General features: G+C 43.8%; 1 protein-coding gene across 1 annotated transcript in view; it reads right to left on the reverse strand.

The window, feature by feature from the left end:
• The window catches only part of SLC22A3 (solute carrier family 22 member 3), a 32,257-nt gene extending 15,184 nt beyond the window's left edge, over positions 1 to 17,073 (reverse strand). Inside the window, exons 1-3 of the mRNA XM_013945430.2 lie at positions 16,632 to 17,073; positions 4,663 to 4,766; positions 2,286 to 2,440 (exon numbers count right to left, since the gene is read on the reverse strand). Coding sequence (XP_013800884.1) covers positions 2,286 to 2,440; positions 4,663 to 4,766; positions 16,632 to 17,045 — 673 coding nt within the window. The 5' untranslated portion in view covers positions 17,046 to 17,073. The remainder of the gene's footprint in view (positions 1 to 2,285; positions 2,441 to 4,662; positions 4,767 to 16,631) is intronic.
• Positions 17,074 to 19,692: the final 2,619 nt, after the last annotated feature.

Below are 19,692 nucleotides of genomic sequence, written 5' to 3' on the forward strand. Positions count from 1 at the left end.
TATTGCCCAAAGGCAACTGCTTCAGTGTTGGCCTGGGAAGACGTGGGTTGAACATAAATTCCAGAGAGATTCTTGGGGTGACTGGTCATGCCAAAGCCCAGATCGGTAGCTGGGGAGGTGTATTACAGTAGCCATGCCCCTGTGCAGCCAAAGCAATGATTTGTATGTTCCTCTTAAAAGATGTTAGGACACTCTGTGTGGTCCCAGGACATAGGAGTAGGTCCATGAAAGGATTTAGACATAGTATCCGCTAACCTTTTGCCACTCAGCCCCCAAAATGACCACCACACTGTCTCCCTTATGCATGCCAAGAGTTAGGTGTCTCAGAAGAGGAGTCAGAAGAGTGCGCCCATGGAGCAGGACTGTGCACAGAGCCGTACGCCCTTTCCCTCTCCAAGATTTTAGACACCTTGCTTAGGGCTGCAGAAATACACTTTCCCTCAGGAGGTCTTATCTTTGAACCTTTTCCTAAAGATAGGTAAAATGTGTACTATAAAATGAAGAAAGAAGCCTTCCTTTCTTTTGAAACTTGGCTATTTTAAGGAAACAATTGGTCTGTCACAAAATATTCTGGCAGTTACAGCACTTGCTGAAGTTTTAGGATAAGATCTGTATTCAGGTCTCTCCTTAATTTAAAATTATGACATATGCTTGTAAGTGTGGGGGAAAACAGATTGTGTACCATCTCCCCAGACCCTGGACCTGAGCTGCTCAGCAGTGAAACTTTGCCCAGAAAACTAAAGTGTTTCTGGGATTTAGATAGTGACAGGGCTAGACAGGAGTCTTGATGAAACAAGTTTGCATGTAGGTCACTACAGTATTCCTGAATTTCACTGTAACTGCTTATGCCTGGTTCCAGTAGTGTTCTCGCTCACCTACTATATCCAGCAATTTAAAAGCATTGCAGCCCTCACAGACTACAGAGATGATCCAAATTTCTTCACTACATAATAATGTTATCACTGTGTTTTGGATTGTTGCACGTTATTGAAGGATTGATCTTCTTTTTAAGTAAATCTGATATGTCCTCTTTAGGAGGATGTCCTCCTTAACACCATGCCACCTCATGCTCCAGAAAGGAATTGGAAAGTTTCCCTTTCTGAACCTGGCAGTCATTCAAGATGTCTTAACAACACCCTTTTCTCATGAAAAGTAAGCTTGTTATGAGGGGTTCGCCCTCACTGGGCCATGACTACATCACCTATCAAAGAGTCTGGATCTCTGCTGATTTGACACAATTTATAAAAAAAGCTTTCCTTCCCTTTCCCTTTTCAGGAAATGATAATCCTAATATGGATCCTGGTGTACAATATGTCCAGTCTGGCACTAAGCAAAGCCTCCCTGCTAAAGAATGAGGCACAGTCATCCAAGTGTCTGTTCTCTCCATGAAGAAATGCAGTTAACTCCTGTGACGACCTGTGGAAGTCGTTCAGACTCTGCCAAAATAAGCAAAGTCCCTGTTAGGGTATCCTGTTTGATTCCTGGCTTGCTCAGTAGATTTTGTCCAATGTGTTAATCTCTATATAATAAGGAAACCTTTATATACACACATTCTGCTTCTCCACCTTGTAATTATTTATATTTTTTCTATAAGTACCCTGTCCCTCCCCATCCAGGTCCATAGATTAGACACCCATAAAAGACTTCATTTAGTATCAACAGAAAATGTTGCATTGTTACTGTACTGCCTACGGCCAGCTGCACACAGGCATGTTCATGTACTGGCAGAGGGAAGGGGGTGTCAAAGGAGAATTTAGATAGTTCTGAAAGACAGTTCATTCTTGTTAGTCCTTCCTCAGTCCTCACTCCTCTCCATGGAATCCAACAAATTCAAGCAGGCATATACACTGCTGGTCATTTCCATCTTGTAGCAGTAGTGAATATTGTGGAAAGTTCACATTTGCTGCCATGCTAAGAAGCCACCTCGTTACTAGTAAATTAGCAAATATTGCCAAGGAGAGAAACTCTACTGCCTATACTGTTTAGCTGCTGGAAGGGCTGCTGGCGTGGTTCAGACACAGGCCAACAGGCGTTTCCCCAAAGATTTGGTTCAGGCATTAGCCCCGACCAGGGATCGTGTCAAGTGACAATTTGCATGCAACCACCTTGTCTTGGAGAATAAAAGCATTAAATAGGATGGCCTTGGGTTGCTCATTGCCTGCCAATCTCAGGGTCAGCACTTTGTTACAGGAAAAATTTATTTTCAAGAACAGACAAAGCCAGACACCTTGTTCACCACCCTTCACTTTCCCTAACAAGAAAAGAAAGAAAGTAACAGCTCTCACCGATCACATAGCAGGTCATCCAGGTTCCCTTGCTAAACACACCTTGGAGAAAACGGAAGATCAAAAATACAGTAAAGTTTGGTGCGAATGCAACTATGATACCACATATCCCAACCCCAAGGCAGGAGAGGAGATAAATGAGGATTCTGCCATATCTGTTGAAAAAGGGAAAGAAAGTGAAAATTATTAAGGGCCACAAAAAAGGCTTTTTTCCTGGCATCTCATTTCAATGCTAGATTCAAAAGTGCCTTTTTGAGATCTACCTTGCTCCAAAGGGAGGCTGCCCAAAACTTTGTAGTCTCGGCTTTTAGGATATGGGACTGTTTTCTCTGTGGTAATTATCACTGCCTTTATCTCACTAATTTTAAAACTGATGATGAGGACAGGCCCCCTTTTATTTAGAAAACAATTTTTTATTCTTTTTTGCAGCTAAACTAACAGCACAAATGTTACAGTTTAGAATTTTGATGAAGTTGAAACAAGGGCAACTTTTGTTGGAGATTTCTGTTTTCACAAATTAATCAACTGGAATTCCAGTCAGCTCTGTGAGGGTAAGCCATTTCTTCTTTAATTACTTTATCTAATTTTCCAGTGTTTTGTTTAGGCTTAAGACCACCTGGTTTTTAAATCTGCTTTAGGTATTCATGAGTCTCATTTTCCAGCAAACAGAGCCATTATTAATAGGTGTGCCCAAGATAAACCCTAAGTCTGAAAAAAAAATCCAAATCCTTCCATAAATCTTCATAGCAAAGTGTCTTTGGAACAAAACTACAGTTTCCATTTTGATTAAACTTCTTTCTGCTGTTCAGAAGAGACTGTGAAAACTGTTGTAGTTGTTTATCTTGCCAAAAAGTATTTGAGAGAATATTTTTTGTTCATTCTTTTCAAAAGGTTCATGTGAATAATTTTTATGGGACAAAAAATCAGAATATTTTGAATCAGTTCAGCTCTTCCAGCTCTCAAGAACACAAGCATCTAATGCAGTACATTTCCCAAGTGCTATCACATATGACATCATTATATTGTACTTATATTATGCTTAATGCATACGTACCCTTAGAGATATTATTTTATTTTAATAAGTAGTTGTAATATTTCTAATCTTACACAGTCTTGAGGTACTAGTATTACAACTGTCCAGCCAGACACTGAGCTGCGATGTTTTAAGTTAACCAGTGTCATGAGATCTCTTTTACCTCCAGCAGATGACTATAACCCTTAGAAAAATCAAGCTTTTCCTGCAAGTATTTTTGTTTGCTAGCTCAAAATTTGTTATCTGAGATGACATTCTAGGTAATTCTGCAAGCATTCTTGCCTCCAAAGAAATCATACTTTAAGATGTTATTATTATCACTACTACATATACCAAATAAAAATAAAACAGGCAAAAAGGACATATTTTAAGGACTGAAGAAATATGCTCTATCAGTGAAATTGCCGGTGGTGCTCTCAGGCATTGCATAGGTTGCCTACCATTAATGATCAATGCAAAGCACAAATCAGGCTCCCTCCTTTATTCTAAGGGCAGGTAGATCTTATTGGCATTCCTTGTTCTGGGGCAAGTCCTCAGCTCAGGGCTGAATATCACCCACATTTTTTCACTGATATTCATCCAACTCTAACAAAGTGAAAGACTGACTGGAGCTATGACCTTGGTGGTCAGCACATGAGGCCAGTGTCTGAACGGAGAGAGTTACCATACTGAGCTCCTTCCTTCTTTCCCCAAGTAGCTGCTTTCTTCATCAATGGCCCCTGTTAAAGGTCCTCCAGTAAATACCAATCCAGAAAACTCCTCTGAATGCTTCCTTTTCATTTCTGTGTCCTTCTGCCCTTCCTAGGTCCAGATGTGCACAGAAAATACTGGAAACCACAAGAAAGATTCTTTTCACGACTTTTTAAAGTCCAAACAAGATCAGGAAGTACCATCACACGTAGTTTCCAGCCCAAAAGGAAGTGAAGATTACATTAGCTGGGTTTCACAGAATCACAGAATCACAGAATCGCTGAGGTTGGAAGGGACCTCTGGAGATCATCTAGTCCAACCCCCCTGCTCAAGCAGGGTCACCTAGAGCACATTGCACAGGATTGCATCCAGGTGCGTTTTGAATATCTCCAGAGAAGGAGACTCCACAACCTCTCTGGGCAACCTGTTCCAGTGCTCTGTCACCCTCACAGTGAAAAAGTTTTTCCTCATGTTCAGATGGAAGCGTCTGTGTTTCAGTTTGTGCCCGTTGCCTCGCGTCCTTGTTTCATTAACAAGGGATGTTTATCCAGAGTGAATTAAACCTCCAAAGTGCTCATGCGCACTTATTGCAAGTCACGCTACAAGTGATTCAGTCTCCACAAGAGTTGAAGGACAGTAGCGCTTATACTTTACCTGTCTGCAGCGTAGCCTAGAGTGAATGCACCAGCCAGAAATCCCAGATTTAGGATAGCCTGCGTTAGATCTAGCATCCAGGCATTGCTGCACACAAGGTTATACTGTGGGAACAAGGAAGAGGTATAAACACCCCCAGATCCTCAGAGCAAACCCTTCTCGAAACTGCAAAGGATGGGGAAGGGAGCAGGACAAGGCAGGGCAGGGTAGGCAGGGCTGGGAGGGCAGGTCAGGCAGGGAGGGCAGGGCAGGGCAGGGCAGGGCAGGGCAGGGAAGGGAAGGGAAGGGAAGGGGAAGCACAGCCCTAGAGAGCTGCAGCATTCTTCAAGCTATTGCTAAGATTGCAGGAGAGCTTCTCCTTGCCAGAAGGATGCTGTGTTTTGTGCATCAGTTTTCCAGATATGGACAAAGAATCGCTGTTTTGCAGATGAAACACAACAGTGTCAAATCTGTTACCAAGGCAAAGCCATGACTTTGTTTAGTGCAGAATAAGGGCACACAGCTATAGCCAATGAAAACATCAGCTTATAGAAATAGTTTAATTATTTTTTTTAGTGTCTCCTGGATAAAACCAAAAACATGTTGCCTCTGAGGAAACTGAAAATGCATCTCAGATCAAATTCAAGCACATTTAATATGTATTTTCTTGCTATAGCTTTTCCAGACTCTTCTATCCCTTATACTCCAGTAGCTATAATTGCCCAACAAAACATTACATTGGTGCATGCCTGAAGAATTCATTAACAGGGTTGGGGATGGGGATGGGCAGGAATGAAGGGAAGGGGGTAGTGGGGAAGAAGGAGGAAGAGAAAGAGACTAAGAAGAAAAAAACAGAATGAAACTAAAAATAAATTTGTTATCCAGACAGTATGTCACTGGAAATTACTTTAGAGGCTCTTTGAGAATAAATGAATACCAACTGCTGCCTACCAAGTTCTGCAGGCCTTCCAGCGTTAGGAAGTTTTGATCCATACCTAGGATAACCTTAGGAGTAATGCGGGTTCAGGAGAAAGGGAAGTAATAGATAACAGCAGTTTCTACCATTTACCCTAAAAAGACCTTTTCACTGTTGTCTGTGAGCTGCAAGAAATTATTTTGTCACTAACAGGGTACTGGTTCCTGAAGCACACGCGTATTTGTCACCAGGATACATATCAGTAAAGGTGCTCAAACACTGCACTCGGAAGGGGTGGTTTCATGGGTGTTTAAAGAGATTAAAAACCTCTTCTGCCATTCATATTTCTCCAGATTTTAAAATATAGTACCGTGAGCCTAAATTTTATCTTCATCCATTTGTCTGCTTTAATGTCCAGTGAACAGAGGTGCAGACCCAACAGATACACCAGGCACCCAGACTTAGATTTAACTGAACCCGAATCTGAACCCAAGAATCTAAAGTTACATTCTTAAATTTATATTTAGATACCTAAATGAGAAGCCTGATGGTTTAATATCTGAAACTCCACACAGCTGCCATTCATACCCATTTCTTTGAGCTATTCTTTCCTTTTAAAATTGAAAACTCTTTTTTCTGATGTCAAATATAGTATTGGCACTATCAGAATCACTGACAGTAACTACAACAGGAATCACTGTTGTTAGCTGTGCTGATTTTATTGGAAGTCTGGGTATTTGGGTTTGTGTTTGCTTTTTCTTTTTTTCTTGAAGCCACAGGTCTGAGAATTTTGTGACTGAGAACTGCAGTTTTCAGCTCTCACAGCTCTGAAGAAAAGCTTGGCTAGTAAACCCATAAGTCCCCAGCACGATGGATATCTGTCCCCCACTTACTTTAAAAATGTCATAGTTTTGGTGTCATCCCCATTATTCAAGGGAGCCTGACTGACCACCTTGGAGCAGATAAGGCCATTGCATCTAGTTTTTGCTTCTGAAAATCTTGACCAGCACCTGCAGAAACACTAACTTCTTCTGAGAGGAATAAAACCTGTTCTCAGTTGTCATACTCAATGGCTATTGCAATGCTTTCCTAGAACAGCCTGAACAAGGAGCAGCACTTTTAGACTTCAAAGGCTGCTTAAACCCTTTGCTCTCTGAAACTATGACAACCCTGTGAAATATAGTATCAAAACATACAGCTTTTGAAAGAAGAGTTTTTTCATGAGCATGACCACTAAAAGAAGAGTTTAGAAGCCAATGAAATTACCTGCAATGTTGGCACTGTTTAGGGCTCTAAGAGGAGCATCTGAAGCTAACTGTACAGGGAAATACAGCTTACTAGAGGGTGAATAGCTAGCTATGAGAAAATATTGGCTTCAAAAGTGTGCTGTTGAAGCATAATTGAAAAGGAAATAATTGCACAAAGATAGAGGCAGCAAGGACAAACAGAAAGAATGGTTTCACATGGCTCAAGAACATGACTTGGCCAGAGTTGTACTGAGCCAGAAACACCACAGACCACATGGTTGGTGTGAGTCCCCAGCCAGGGCCCATACTGGACATACTGGCACTACAGCTGCCCAGCTGAGCTTTCGCACAATGCAACGACTGCTTTGCCTGACCCCAGAGCAGAGCACAGCTCTCCCATTTCCCTTGCCCGTCCTGCCACATAGCTGCAAGCTTCCTTCTGGGTTTTGGGTCAGATTGATGCCAGCGGAAGAGACCCCGCACTCTGCTGGGTGGGTAACAGCTCTGGACTGTTTTACAAAACACTCTGTTATTTCATACTGTTTCCCACTGATCGCTTCAGAGCTAGCGGGGCTGTGCTTAAACAGTAAGCTGACTTTTTCCAGTCACCTTTCCTGGATCTCCTAGGAGGAGTCTGCTGACTACAGACTATTCTGTACTATAAAAACACCATTGTGTTTTCCTGTGGAAGACACGGGGGGCCCAACACAGCCCAAATGGAAAATTTGCTTCAGAATGAGCTGTTTCAGCAACTTGAATTCAGGGCTTGCAAATACAGAGTAAGGTGTTGCTTAGGGCTTCCTCCTGCTGCTGCCCCTACCTCCTAGAATAATACAATAATTTAGGTGGGAAGGGACCTCTGGAGGCCTCTGGTTCGAAACCCCACTCAAAGCAGGACCAGCTTCAAGCTGAGGTCCAAATTCACAGCTGGACCTGTTTGCTCTGAGCCTTGTCCAGTGAGGCTTTGACTGTCTCCCAGGGTGGAGGCTCCACAGTATCTCTGGGCATTACTGACTTGCCAGAGTCTCATTTCTGGCAGGGCTTTTATCTGCCTTCTTCTCTCACCAGGCTGAGGATATTTTCCCTGCTCCGGGTATCACCTCTTTTGGAAAAATCATTCACAGCTATGGAGTCTGGCAGAGGCCAGCTTCAATCTGCATGCATGTTCCAGCGCTGAACACTATTTAATACGAACCTTTGCACCAGCATATTATGTTTCCAACACACTCTTGTAGGAAACTCACTGACTCACCAGTTATCAACGCTGTGATTCAAACAAGCTGCAGAGCCCCACTGTGTCTGTGGAAGAATAAAAGCATGCCCCAGCCCTGCAAGCTCAGGGGTACTGGTGGGCCCTTGGGTGACTGCACCAGGCACCACTGGGGCTGTGCCCAGGAAAGCAGCCAGCTAGCACAGAGCAGTATGCAGGAGCCTGCTCCAGCAGCATCTGTGGGCCCTTGTCTTGAAAGTTTAAACTTTTGATCCTTTTTCAAAGTATATATTTATTTTTTAAACAATTTGATCCCTCTTCACTATAAACAGGCAGTGAACAAGCTGTCATGAAAGAGGGCAAGAGAATACATGCCAGAAACAAAGAAGGAAAAATATGTTTTCTGGAGAACACTCTTTCCTCTTAACATCCACCTCAGAAGATTTAAGCGACAGCTGAAACTAGCTCTTGGCTAATGACATAGTCAAATATCTTAAATATTCTGGGAAATAGGAAAAGACAGATAACTTCTAAGAAACCATGAGTTTTTTCTGAAGAGCTTAGTTACGTTAACCTGTTCACTCCTATATTAGTCCTGCACTTTGTTCCTTTCTATGTATTTAAATAACTTCTGATACAGAAAAGTATTCTTGAACCTTTTCTGTTTGCTTGTGTAGCATCTAGCATTTAAATGATCACCCTGTTAACATCTTGCTTTTCATTTACAAACATAACCTTTAAAAGAGAATGAAACCTTTGCAAGATAATTGCAGACAGCACAGAAATCTTTTTCTGATCTAAGTGACCTATCAGACCCACATCACTCATTCAACTATGACCTGGTTTATTTGTGCCTGATAGTTTTCCCCATCTCTATAACTTGAAGGAAAAGCATTTGCACTGTTTACGCAGGATTTCAACCTGTTCCCAGTTAGCCAGTAGTCCTGTATGACACTCCACCAAAACATCTCCCAAGCCCTGTTAGCAGCCTGCACAAAAAGGGAAAGGAGTGCCACCTCACCTCTGCTTCTGCGAGGACCATTTTCACATCCAGGCCTGGGCTGATGTTTGCACTGCTGCCACATAGGCTGTCCATGCACAGGCAGGTGCAGTCCAAACTGTGAGGCACTTACTGACCGGGGCATTGCCATATAAATTTTCAGTGACATCAAGAAGAAGGAGAGCTATCCCTGTCAGCAACCATTTCCCCCAGCGAGTAATAGGAAATCCCATATCCTGAAACTACACGTTCTTCTCCTAATGCACCAAAAAAATTGCAACATCTGGTCTTTAAATGTTACAGACTATGCTCTTGTGACCCTGCTTTGTTTCCAAAATCAGTAACATCGAGAATCAAAAAAATCTAGGGCCCTCTCTCTGTCTAGACCACAGCTGTCTGATTTCTTTGTTTTTCTTTTTTTCTTTCTGAACTTTTCAGTTTGGTACCTCCATGGAAGAATAGCTATAGCCACCCCAACTGAAGATAAACTGCACAAGAAGTGTGAGACTAATGCTTCCTTTCTAAGCATCATACAACCCTAGGCAAGCCGGGGTCTAGCTGAGGTGTAGCCTCACCTCCACTGCTGCATCAGCATGCACAAGCTGCCTGCAAAACTTGGGACACATTTTGGAGAAACATATGGGAGACATTGAAGTCAACAGGGTTTACCTTCCAGTCCTCCCTGTGCATTTGTGGGTGTGTTTGTTCACAGACAGTGTCCTCACTGTGCATGGCTACACTGTGAAGTAGACAGTTCCAATTTCACTTGAATTACCTGGCTTGATTAAGCTCACTCAGGACAACAGAGCAGAAAGGGAACATCACCATATTCATGTTCAGTCCCTGTTCCTTCATAGACTTGAAATTTAATTGCTGAAACATTTATCATGGTAGGGGAAAGGATGGGGAAAAGGAAAGGAAAGCCCTATGTTTTTTAGACCCCCCATTCCCTAGCCTGTTCATTGAACTTTATAGTCCTATCTATATCAAGCGCTTGTTAAAGCCTAGCTAACCAGCTCCTCGTTGCAATCATCATGTGGGTGAACAAGCCCAGGCTGGCCAGCTCCAACTAAGGACGTATCTCCTTCCTCCACATTGCTATGCTCTCAGCCAGATCCTCACTGCACGAGTGAGTGTGCACCACACAGCACTGCAGCTTCTCTGGGCATTCAATGCTATGGTCGCCTGCACAGCTTCTATCCAATGCAAGACAAAAAGCATCATGTGCCTGAACTGTTTTCTCGTTCCATTTAGGGAGATGACTAAAAATGGTTGTGTAGCCCAAACTGATAAACATTTCAAATCTGCATTCCCTTCCTCTCAGCTTTGGCAATGAACTGCCATCTTAGGCAAAAATCAGGTGTTTCAAACAGAGCCCACAGGTAGCAGGAACCAGCTCCTTCAGGACATCACCCTCCATGATATCCTTAACAGAGTGAGAGTAGGGAAAATCAGTCCCTTCTACCCCAGTAGTGTGGGCAGCTGGAAACTTCTGCTTAGAAGAACATCTTCATAATGAATGTCTTCCCACCCATTAGAGTCTTGAACATTAAAATGAAAGCCCTGTACAGAATTACAGTAGTTCTGCACAGAGCATGCCCTAAGATACCTTAGCAGGTCTATCCCTGAAGAAATGCATTGCTTTAAATGACAGTGTCACTAAAAAATCTTCAAAATGTAGCACCTCTGAGTAGAAGTTTGGAAGCACTTTATTGCGTGTTGCAATCAAATTTCGAAACGATGGATGAAACTCTTTAGTCAGTAAGTTCTACAAGCCAACAAGTTCTGCAGTGGTCCACCAGCCCGACACCAACAGTTCTAGGTGGCACATGTGTTCTAGGTGGCATCCAGATGAGTGGGCAAGCAGAGGTTGGTTTATTTTTCACTCCCAGTGGCAAAAGGCTTAGGGAAATGTTCATTGTTTAAGGAAATTTGGGGAGACTGCTACTGTTGCTGCATGCTCCTTTTTTGTTGCCAGGCAAATCATCTCCCATCTCTCTGGGCTGTCAAACTGGTATCTTCACTCATACTTAATACAACAAATCCCTCTTCAAAAACATGCAGTGGAAAGGGAGAAATGACCTTTTTTTCTCTTTCTGCCAAAGCAGAGTACTAAGGGACTAAGAAAGGACTTTGCCCCTTTCCATGCCTTGCTTTAAGCTGAGCACTTAGCAAGACAGAGTGTCAGCCTTTACTTTGTCCCCAGTGCACTGTGACACAAGGACCTCAGTAATAGCTTTGGTTCTGAAAGCGTTATGGTGTTTCTATCATGAGCATTGTCCTGCGGCAGCGCCAAGGCCCACCTGGCACCCTTGCTGCCCCTGCTGCTTGGACCACACAGACTCATCAAGCTTTCTAGGGAAGGAAACCTTCTCTGTCCTTCTCTTTTCTTATCTCTACCCATGGCCAAAGTAAGAGGCAGGTGGAGAAACTCGTCGTCTCCTAAAGGAGAGAAAATAGCAGCTGTTGAAAAAACAGTAAGAAAAATCAAAGTCTAAACCCTCAGCAAGCATGAGTTAGCACAATTCCAGTGAGAGAAACATAGCCCCAGTGATGTAACCCATGCAAGGAGGTGCTCCAGCTCATCTCATACAGGGAAAGCCTAGTGTTTTGTAAGAAACTTAGTGCTTGCTGCATTCTGCTCTTCTGTTCACCCTTTTTCCCATTCCCTCCACTGCTTATCCCATCATGATGGTGGGAATAAGGCAGGTACTGCCAAGCCAATGACAATCATGAAAATAGATCAGTGTTCTGAGGGAGAAGTGCATTGCTTATTGTCCTGGAGGAGGAGAGTAAAAGGAGCAGCTGCTCTTTCTCCAGCCTGAGCTTGACTGCTGAATTCTCTTCTGCTCTAAATCGCTGTAAAAACTATGAGAGAAACATTACTGCATCACTTACAGGTACCTCTGCAAATGTTGACTGGCTGTTATTTTCTGAGACAGCTGGCAAGAAGAGGAACAAGAAGATTTATTGGCAGCAGGTGCAATAGGATAATATGTTCAGATGATTTTGACCACCTCAGACGTCACATTTTGGCAATAAATTGTTGCCAAGTCTTGAAATGACATCATCTATAGCGTAAAGACTTGCTGCAGACAGGGCATGTTGGAATCAGGCCCTTCTGCTAAACTCCTGCTAAAAAAAGCTGCTAGTAAACCCAAAATATGCCAGCTGTGCTGTGGCAGCTGATGAACCGGTAGCCTTTTCTCTCTCCCTCTCATCCACAGCATGCTATTCAATCTGACAAGGTGATTGTAATTCATTCACATGCCTCTAGGAGTCATCATTGCCAGAAATGTTGGAATAAAATGACTATCACTTTGCAAGCTATTATCAGCCACCCTTTTGCAGAGTGCTAGATTTTCTCCACTGGGACTGAAGTATGCAGTGCCAAAGCCCAGCAGTATTAAAGGTCAAAGACCCAGTCTTCAGCACAGGTTCCTGAGGAAATTAGACTTATTGGCTTTCTCATGTTGTGGGTACATGTGTCTCTCTGCTATAACTCTTAAAATAATCAGGCCAGTTTTGATCAACAAAAAGTGCAGTGGATTCAAAAAAAGCTCAGTTTATACAAATGTTGTGAACCTTAGTGTTCTACCACGGAGATGTTCCTTGTTAGACATCAGAAGATCACACAGAAGGAGAGGGCAGGAAGCAGGTTTCCTAGTTCAGGGTGACCTGGGTTCCCTTCCCAGATTGGCAGGCCAGCATGAAGCTGCCACGCCAGAGCCCCAGGCACTCCTGCTTTTCCACCTGCTCCATCTACAGAGCAGAAACGTCGGCCTTTCCTGTCCTCTGCACCCTGCGATCAGTGTTACCGTCGGCCAGCCTTCCCTCTAGAGAAGTGCCAGCCACCTGCTATGTCCAGCATCATTTCAGAAGACGTCAGCTGGCATGAATCAGGAATGAACTTAGCTCAATAATTACCTCCTCAGCCTCCTTCTCCAAGCAAAATCTGAGAAGCCGCTTGATTCCCATCCCACTACTGATGCATGTAGTTACCTCTTCCAGTTTCAGAGGGAGCTACACAAGACACATTAAATTAAATGGGAGACTATTTGCACTGGACCTACGCCCTTTACTCAAATTCACCACCTATGATACCATTGCATCAGTGGAGCGACTGACAAGTTTTACACATAGCAGAGGTTTTTGCTGATATCTTGAAACCTTTAAGTCATCCCAGCTCTATTTTGCTCAAGGCTAATTCAGGCACTGCAGTGCTTGGCTGTTCATGCCACATCCGCAGACAGCTCCTCCTACAATCTGGCATGCCATCAGGGATAAGCCTGACCCAAAACAGTGGAGCACAGAGACTGTTAGATGTGTAGGTGCAGAAGTGGGGTGCCTGCTCTCAGAGCCCACCAGACGTCAAAGAAAGCTTTTACAAGGGAATCTCTAGTGATGCTCTGTTGTCTGTAACCTAGCTAACTGGCTTTGCCAAGTGCTGTTCCTATGATGATTTCTTAATGGATTTTGCTCTTCTCCTCAGATCCTGAAGGAAGAAAGGCCTGGTAGATTCTCCCGGCCCCAGCTGTACCCCAGCACTGAGACTAAGGGACTCGCACAGCAGCAGGCACTGCAGCAGGCACCTCAGATACTGCTTACAAAGCAGAAGGGGCTTTTTATCAGACCACATCCCCCCTTTTTCTGCTGCTTCCTTCTGCTGACACTACTGTGAACCTCTTTGCAGAAGATAGCTATCTAGGATGACATAGTACGTAGTAAACAGCATGGTCAGTCATGTAGAAATCAGAGCAATGATGTCAGGCACTGCAATATCATCCATTTTGCAACTCCTCGTAAATCAGTTCCTCCAGCCATCTGCTTTAGCTACTTTGGGGTGCTCGGAAATGATTGCAATAGCTTGTGGCTGGGCTGCCAGACCTGCTCTGTGAGATGGCATCTTCACTTAGCAAAGGCTTTACGTGCCTGTATTTGTCTGATTCTTCCCCTGCAATGCAGCAAATGCACACCAGTTCTGTGCTTGCCATAAGTCTGCAAGAACTCCTTCAATATCTCTGATTTTTCTTTCTCTCTCTTTCTGAACATGTGTTCTTCAGATTATCATATAACTCATCCTTTTGACTTCATCTCTCTGGCCATTTCCACTATTGATTCAGCCAGACACAAAGTGCTAGAAGTTGAAAGAAACAAAGCACATTTCTTCACACACGCATACAAAATAAAGCATTTACAAGTAGACACATGAGAAAAGAAAAAGTCATGTTTGGCGATCTGATTAAACAGAGCACATATCTGCTTTGATTGAGTCATGATTTGTTAAGACCTCAGGTGAACTAGAGGAGACTAGATTAAATCTGGGATTTAAACTGGCTTTGCTGGGTATACAATGTGTTAATGCATATTGAGCTCCTTTTAATAGTTGATCTCAAAGCAATTGAGTGAGAATGTGCATGCCATGTGATTCCTTTTCACACGGAGACGCCAAGCCTCAGGTGGGATGTGGTCTATCTGGCAAACAAGGTGCAAAATGGGGGGATTGAAGGCAAATGCCACGGGTTGCAGCCCAGCGCCCTGCCAGCCGGGCACCCACTGCCCCCAGCTAGCGAAAGCCCCGCTAGGCGCAGCGGTGACACTGATAATGGGACCTGCTGGTTCGCACAGGGGAAAGACAGTGCTACTCAAAGGCCATTACCTTTTGGCTTTGGCAATGTGCACCTTTGGGAGCACAGGTGCTTCCCCAAGCATCCCTTGATCCTTCCTCCCCTCCATGGCTCTGGAGGCTTTTCTCAGGACATGTGGGGAACAAGGTGCAGCTTGACAAGGTGTTTGCCAGAAAACATTCAACCTTTCACTCCCACTAATTGCTATAATGCAAACACTGGTTTCATTTTCTGTAAATCATACCCTGTGGCTCAGTGCTGCCAGAAAATCACAGTGCCTTCACTAGATACGCAAGCTGCTGCCATAAATGGACTCTGAGCACAATTTTATGGAAAAGTTTACTTGGGTTCAGCTACAGAAAGGCTAAAGAGCTAAAAATAACAAATGGAACAAGAAAAGAAATGGAATCTCCTTATTTTCCTTTTTAATCTCTGAGGAGAATGGCTAGCATGGATATACCAGCAATGAAAGACACCATGACTGGAATCTTCTGAACTCTCTGACAAAATTACACCAGAAGCAGCAGCGTAACCTTCCCGCCACTGCCTGTTCCTGTGGTTTACTCCTGAGCCCGGCTGCAGCTTCTGAGCAGCATTCGTCTTCCTGGCCCATCCAGCCCCTGCTGCAACAGCCAATGGAGGCAGAGATATGTCATTCCCAGAGACCAAAGTTTGACACTGACTCCCTGTGTGTCATTCACAGCCATCAGAGCAGCCTCCATTGCCGTGATTTTACACAAAAGCCAGTTCCAAAGCTTTGCTCTAGGACCAGTCAGTTGCTCTTATTTATCTTTTCACAAGCATAAACCCTGGCAAAAGCTGCTTAGAATGGGTGCAGTGCAGTGCTCAGGGCACAAAGCTCCTGCTCCAAAGACCCTGAAACCTGTGAGCAGATCCAGGATCTGGCTGGATGGGGAAGGAGGGTGAACTGAAAGGTCAGGACAAGCACTGCTTTCTGTTTGGTGTTTGCTCAGGTCTTTGCGTGCTGTGCCCTGGTCTGTGATTCAGAGGGCCCAGCTCCAGCTCAAGCACCTAGTCAAAACCCACGGTGGGACGCTTATAGAACAAGCAGGAGCCAGAGCACACAGTTTCTTTGACACATTTTGCGGTGCACCTTGATTATTTGCTGCCTCATCTCTCTAAATGCACTTCATGTTTTTCAGCACTGTGTTGATGACAGTTATTGTCAAGATGACCTTAAAATACACGCTTTTAGAGTGCAGACTGTGTGTTGGAGTCAGATCACAGCACATCCACTGCATGATTACAGATTACACAGAGGATTTCCTAGGAAAGCATCTTAAATGGCCTTTAGCAGCCTAATAAAAAGTCGCTACATTTGCCAGCACTTACCACTAGCAGTAACAGCCAGCCTGCAGTTAGTTCTCTAACTATGACATTTCAGGGACAGATGAATGGCAACTTTGGGAAAAAATGTGTGTTTTTTTTCTCTACTATCTCCATCTCTACTGTTTCCTCTCAGAAGTCAGGAGGGCAGTGAGCCGTCAGTTCTTTGTTACCTGCAGGTCTAAATGGTTACTACTGGAAATACAAAGAACATTTTATGTATATACAGTGATCTAGATCATCAAGTGGTGCCAACCAGTAACACTCAGGGTGGTCAGCTGATTTACACCCCCAAAATTGCTGGCCCTAACTGGTCACCAGAAGCATCAGTTGCAAGGACATAACTCTTTATTTTATCCTGACATTCCTCTAGCAACAGAGCCATCTCTGCTTGGGGTGTTCGGCTTGGGAGAGGCAGTGTAAACGGGGCAGCCTTCAGATCAGCTCACCTTTCCCTGAAAGTTTGATGCTGACACTTAATCACGTTCGTTCTCACAATTTGCTGGGACGTGGGAAGCAACAAATAAGGTAAGACAAAACAGTCACCAAAGCAATGAGCCTTCCCTGTGTCCTGCAGTAGCAATCCCATTTTACTGCCATAATCCCACACCAGCTGCTGATTAGAGATTGGGATTTTCCTTACCTCGCTGACAATGGACGAGTGGGGCTCCTCATACACCCAGGTATCGTGGCATGCAGTAAGTGGTAGGCTGCCAGTGCTGCGGTTGCTGTAGCAGGCAAGGGGGTTGGCACAGCTGGTGGAGGTGTCCCATGCCGTGTCCAGCCTCTCGCACTCCCTGCTCGACGACTTGTTTGCCAGCCGCAGGGGCAGCACCGTAAAGTTGCGTTCCTCTTCGAGCGTCCAGCCGCATCTTTCACTCAGTTCAGCCGCCCCAGGGATCCTGCACCAATAATTCTCCGGTGTTTGCCCAAGAAAAACCACGCTGGCAAATAGGAAGGAAAAAGTTATGCCTGTCTGGCAAAGGAGGAAAAAGACCCTCTTTTGGAATCTTCCAAATTCCCCAGCTTCTTTTAAAACCTCATCGAAAGATGGCATTATGTGAGGTGGTCTGTCCACTCGGAGCAATCCAAGAAGTGGCAGAGTTTGCTTTCACACTTTGCAACTGCTGCCGGTACTTCCTGTAATTCTAAAAGTGCAGGCTGTCTTGCCTTCTCGCTCTCCTCTCTTCTCCTATATGCACACACGCAATCACAACAGCATAAGCAGAGCTGCAACAGGGCAAGTTGTGCGCACACATGCACACGCACACCCAAACATACGCGCAGAGAGTCTTGGCGTGTCGAGTGGCGTGGGGCTCACACACAGCTGCAGAGGACTGTGATTTAAAGTGCACCAACATATTGTACGAGGTGGGGGGGGGGGGGGGAGGGCGTGCATTTTCTATTCATCCAGAATGTTAAACAGATTATGTAATAAAACTAGTTAACTCCTTAGGGGCGGTTAAGCAGCAAATGCCAGCTCCAGAGGCGGAATCACATTGTGGCTGCAATAAATCAATAGGTGCCAGGATAAAGCAGAAAGTTAAGTAAGAAACAGTGCTGAAGCTGTTGCAAAAAGCAGCAGCAAGTGATGCAGTCACCCTGTGGGATGGCAGGAACAGAAAGTTGTTTCAAACAGAGCTATAAAGTGTCTCCTTCAGCAAGCAGAAGTGAATACTGTGAAAGTGAAGTGAATAAATGTTTAATTGCTTTCCAAAAGTGCAACTTCACCTTTTGTACAGATCTAATTTGAAAGAGTCTTTCCTTTCGATAGTGAAGTTAGAGTCACAAACTGTGCCAGCACAAAATCTAGGATATTTTTTAAAGTTTACTGCTGGATTTACCTGCTCAAAAAAAGGTTTAATATGACCTTGTTCATTTTAATTTCACAACGTTTTCCAAATATTTAAAAGAGAAATGACAAGCTTCTCTGTCTGTTCCTCCAAAATGAATGAAAATAAATTACTTCACTTTTCTATTCTGCTGTTTGTCTGAGTTAGGGGAAGAAGGGAAGGTGTGAAAGGGGAGTCTGAAACAAATTGGAGGCAATGACACGTTTTGCACTTCATTCAGAATCATGAGGGCTATTTGGGGGGGTCCATTATACTGCGATGTCAAAGGAGAGATGTCTTATACTGACAGTTCCCAGCGACTGGGGAGGAGAAGGGTCCCTCTGCAGGGACTGCCACAAGGAACAATATATGTGACTGGATGCAGGACGGAGGTCAGCCTATGCTCCACTCTCTCACAGCTTTGCCTGCAGATGCCGGAAACCTCATTTAAACCTTCAGTCTTCTCAAGCCTTGCCCCAGTAAGAAATGCTGCTTTTATCCCTGTTGAGTATTAGCTTAATTCTGAATCATGATGTTTAGTCCCCTGTAAGCTGTGTAACAGAATGTGTTAGTGTTCAGTATTTTATCTGTTTCAGAAACCCATCAATGCAATTATGAATGGGACTCTGTGTTAGATATTTAGTAAATGTGGCTACTGTGTAGTTCATTTTTATTACAATGGTTGGGTAAGGAGCAAACGTTATTGCTCCTATTAATTATGGGTCTTCTTGGTATTTTGTCGGTAACTTTATGAGTTTTGCTGAACCTTTGAGTTCTTTCATATCCTGTTACTGCGATTTCCATAGTCCCTTTCTATACCAGATTAAAATATATTCACTTTTATAAGATTTCAGTTGCCACCTCTTAGTTTATCAGTGGAGCTAGGCCAAATTTGGTTGTGTGAGAATACAGTTCGTTATTTCAATGTTGTTTCTGAAACTACATAGCAAAATTCCTAAAAGAAAGCATGTTCTAGTAGTGGGTTGTCAAAATTTCATGCATCTCATCCATTATGCTCTTGTCATGCACAGCGTGTGCATCACTCTCGGCCAGACAGGAAGCCAGAAAACCTAGTGTCTGAGAGAAATCAGTGCTTGTGTCACTGCAGCAGAAACTGGGAGTGGTCTTAACACTCCCAGCAATAAATGCTGGTGATACAGTCAAGGATTCATTTAATAAAGTCAATTCAATTGTCTAGTGTAGATGATGACAAAGTGACCTTAGTTCCTTAATGTCAACCTATGTTCTCATTTGTCTGACCAAAAATGGCATATCAATATTTGCCACCATATCAGTGTGCTGTGAGAATCCTCTTTGTCAGAGAAATCTGAAATATCCCAGTGACAGATGCATGAAAGTGTGCATTAGTATCATTCTCCAGCAAGCAATACCCAGTTGTTCCTGGAACTTCAACCCTGCATGCTGTGAAAGCTGAATACATCTAAGAAGTCAGAGATGATGGGCTTGTATACACAGCCTGCATTCGTAACTTCTTGAAAGCATGCCTTTAAATATTCTTTGGGACAGATCTCTAGGTCAAACCAGCCTTTTAAGCATCTAATCCCATGCATACAGTAAAAAATTGTGCTCTTTGATACTGGGAGAGAAGCAAAGGAAGAAAGAGCCAGGGAAGCTGTTGATTGATGAAGAAGAGAGAAGCAGTAAAAATAGATACAGCAAAGAGAAGAGAAGGAGGGAGGGGGAGGAGTGGGAAGGTAGCAAGCCAAGGAAAGAGCAGAGGCAGAAACAGTGATGAAAGGGGAGCAGAGGAGAAAGAGATATAGAAGTACAACTAAATTGCAAACATGAGCATCTTCATTTGGAGCTCTATTCAGAAGCCCAATGTTACAGCTATTTAGGAAACAGAATGAA

This window comes from Apteryx mantelli, chromosome 3 (assembly GCF_036417845.1).
Source record: "Apteryx mantelli isolate bAptMan1 chromosome 3, bAptMan1.hap1, whole genome shotgun sequence".
NCBI classification, from domain to species: domain Eukaryota; kingdom Metazoa; phylum Chordata; class Aves; order Apterygiformes; family Apterygidae; genus Apteryx; species Apteryx mantelli.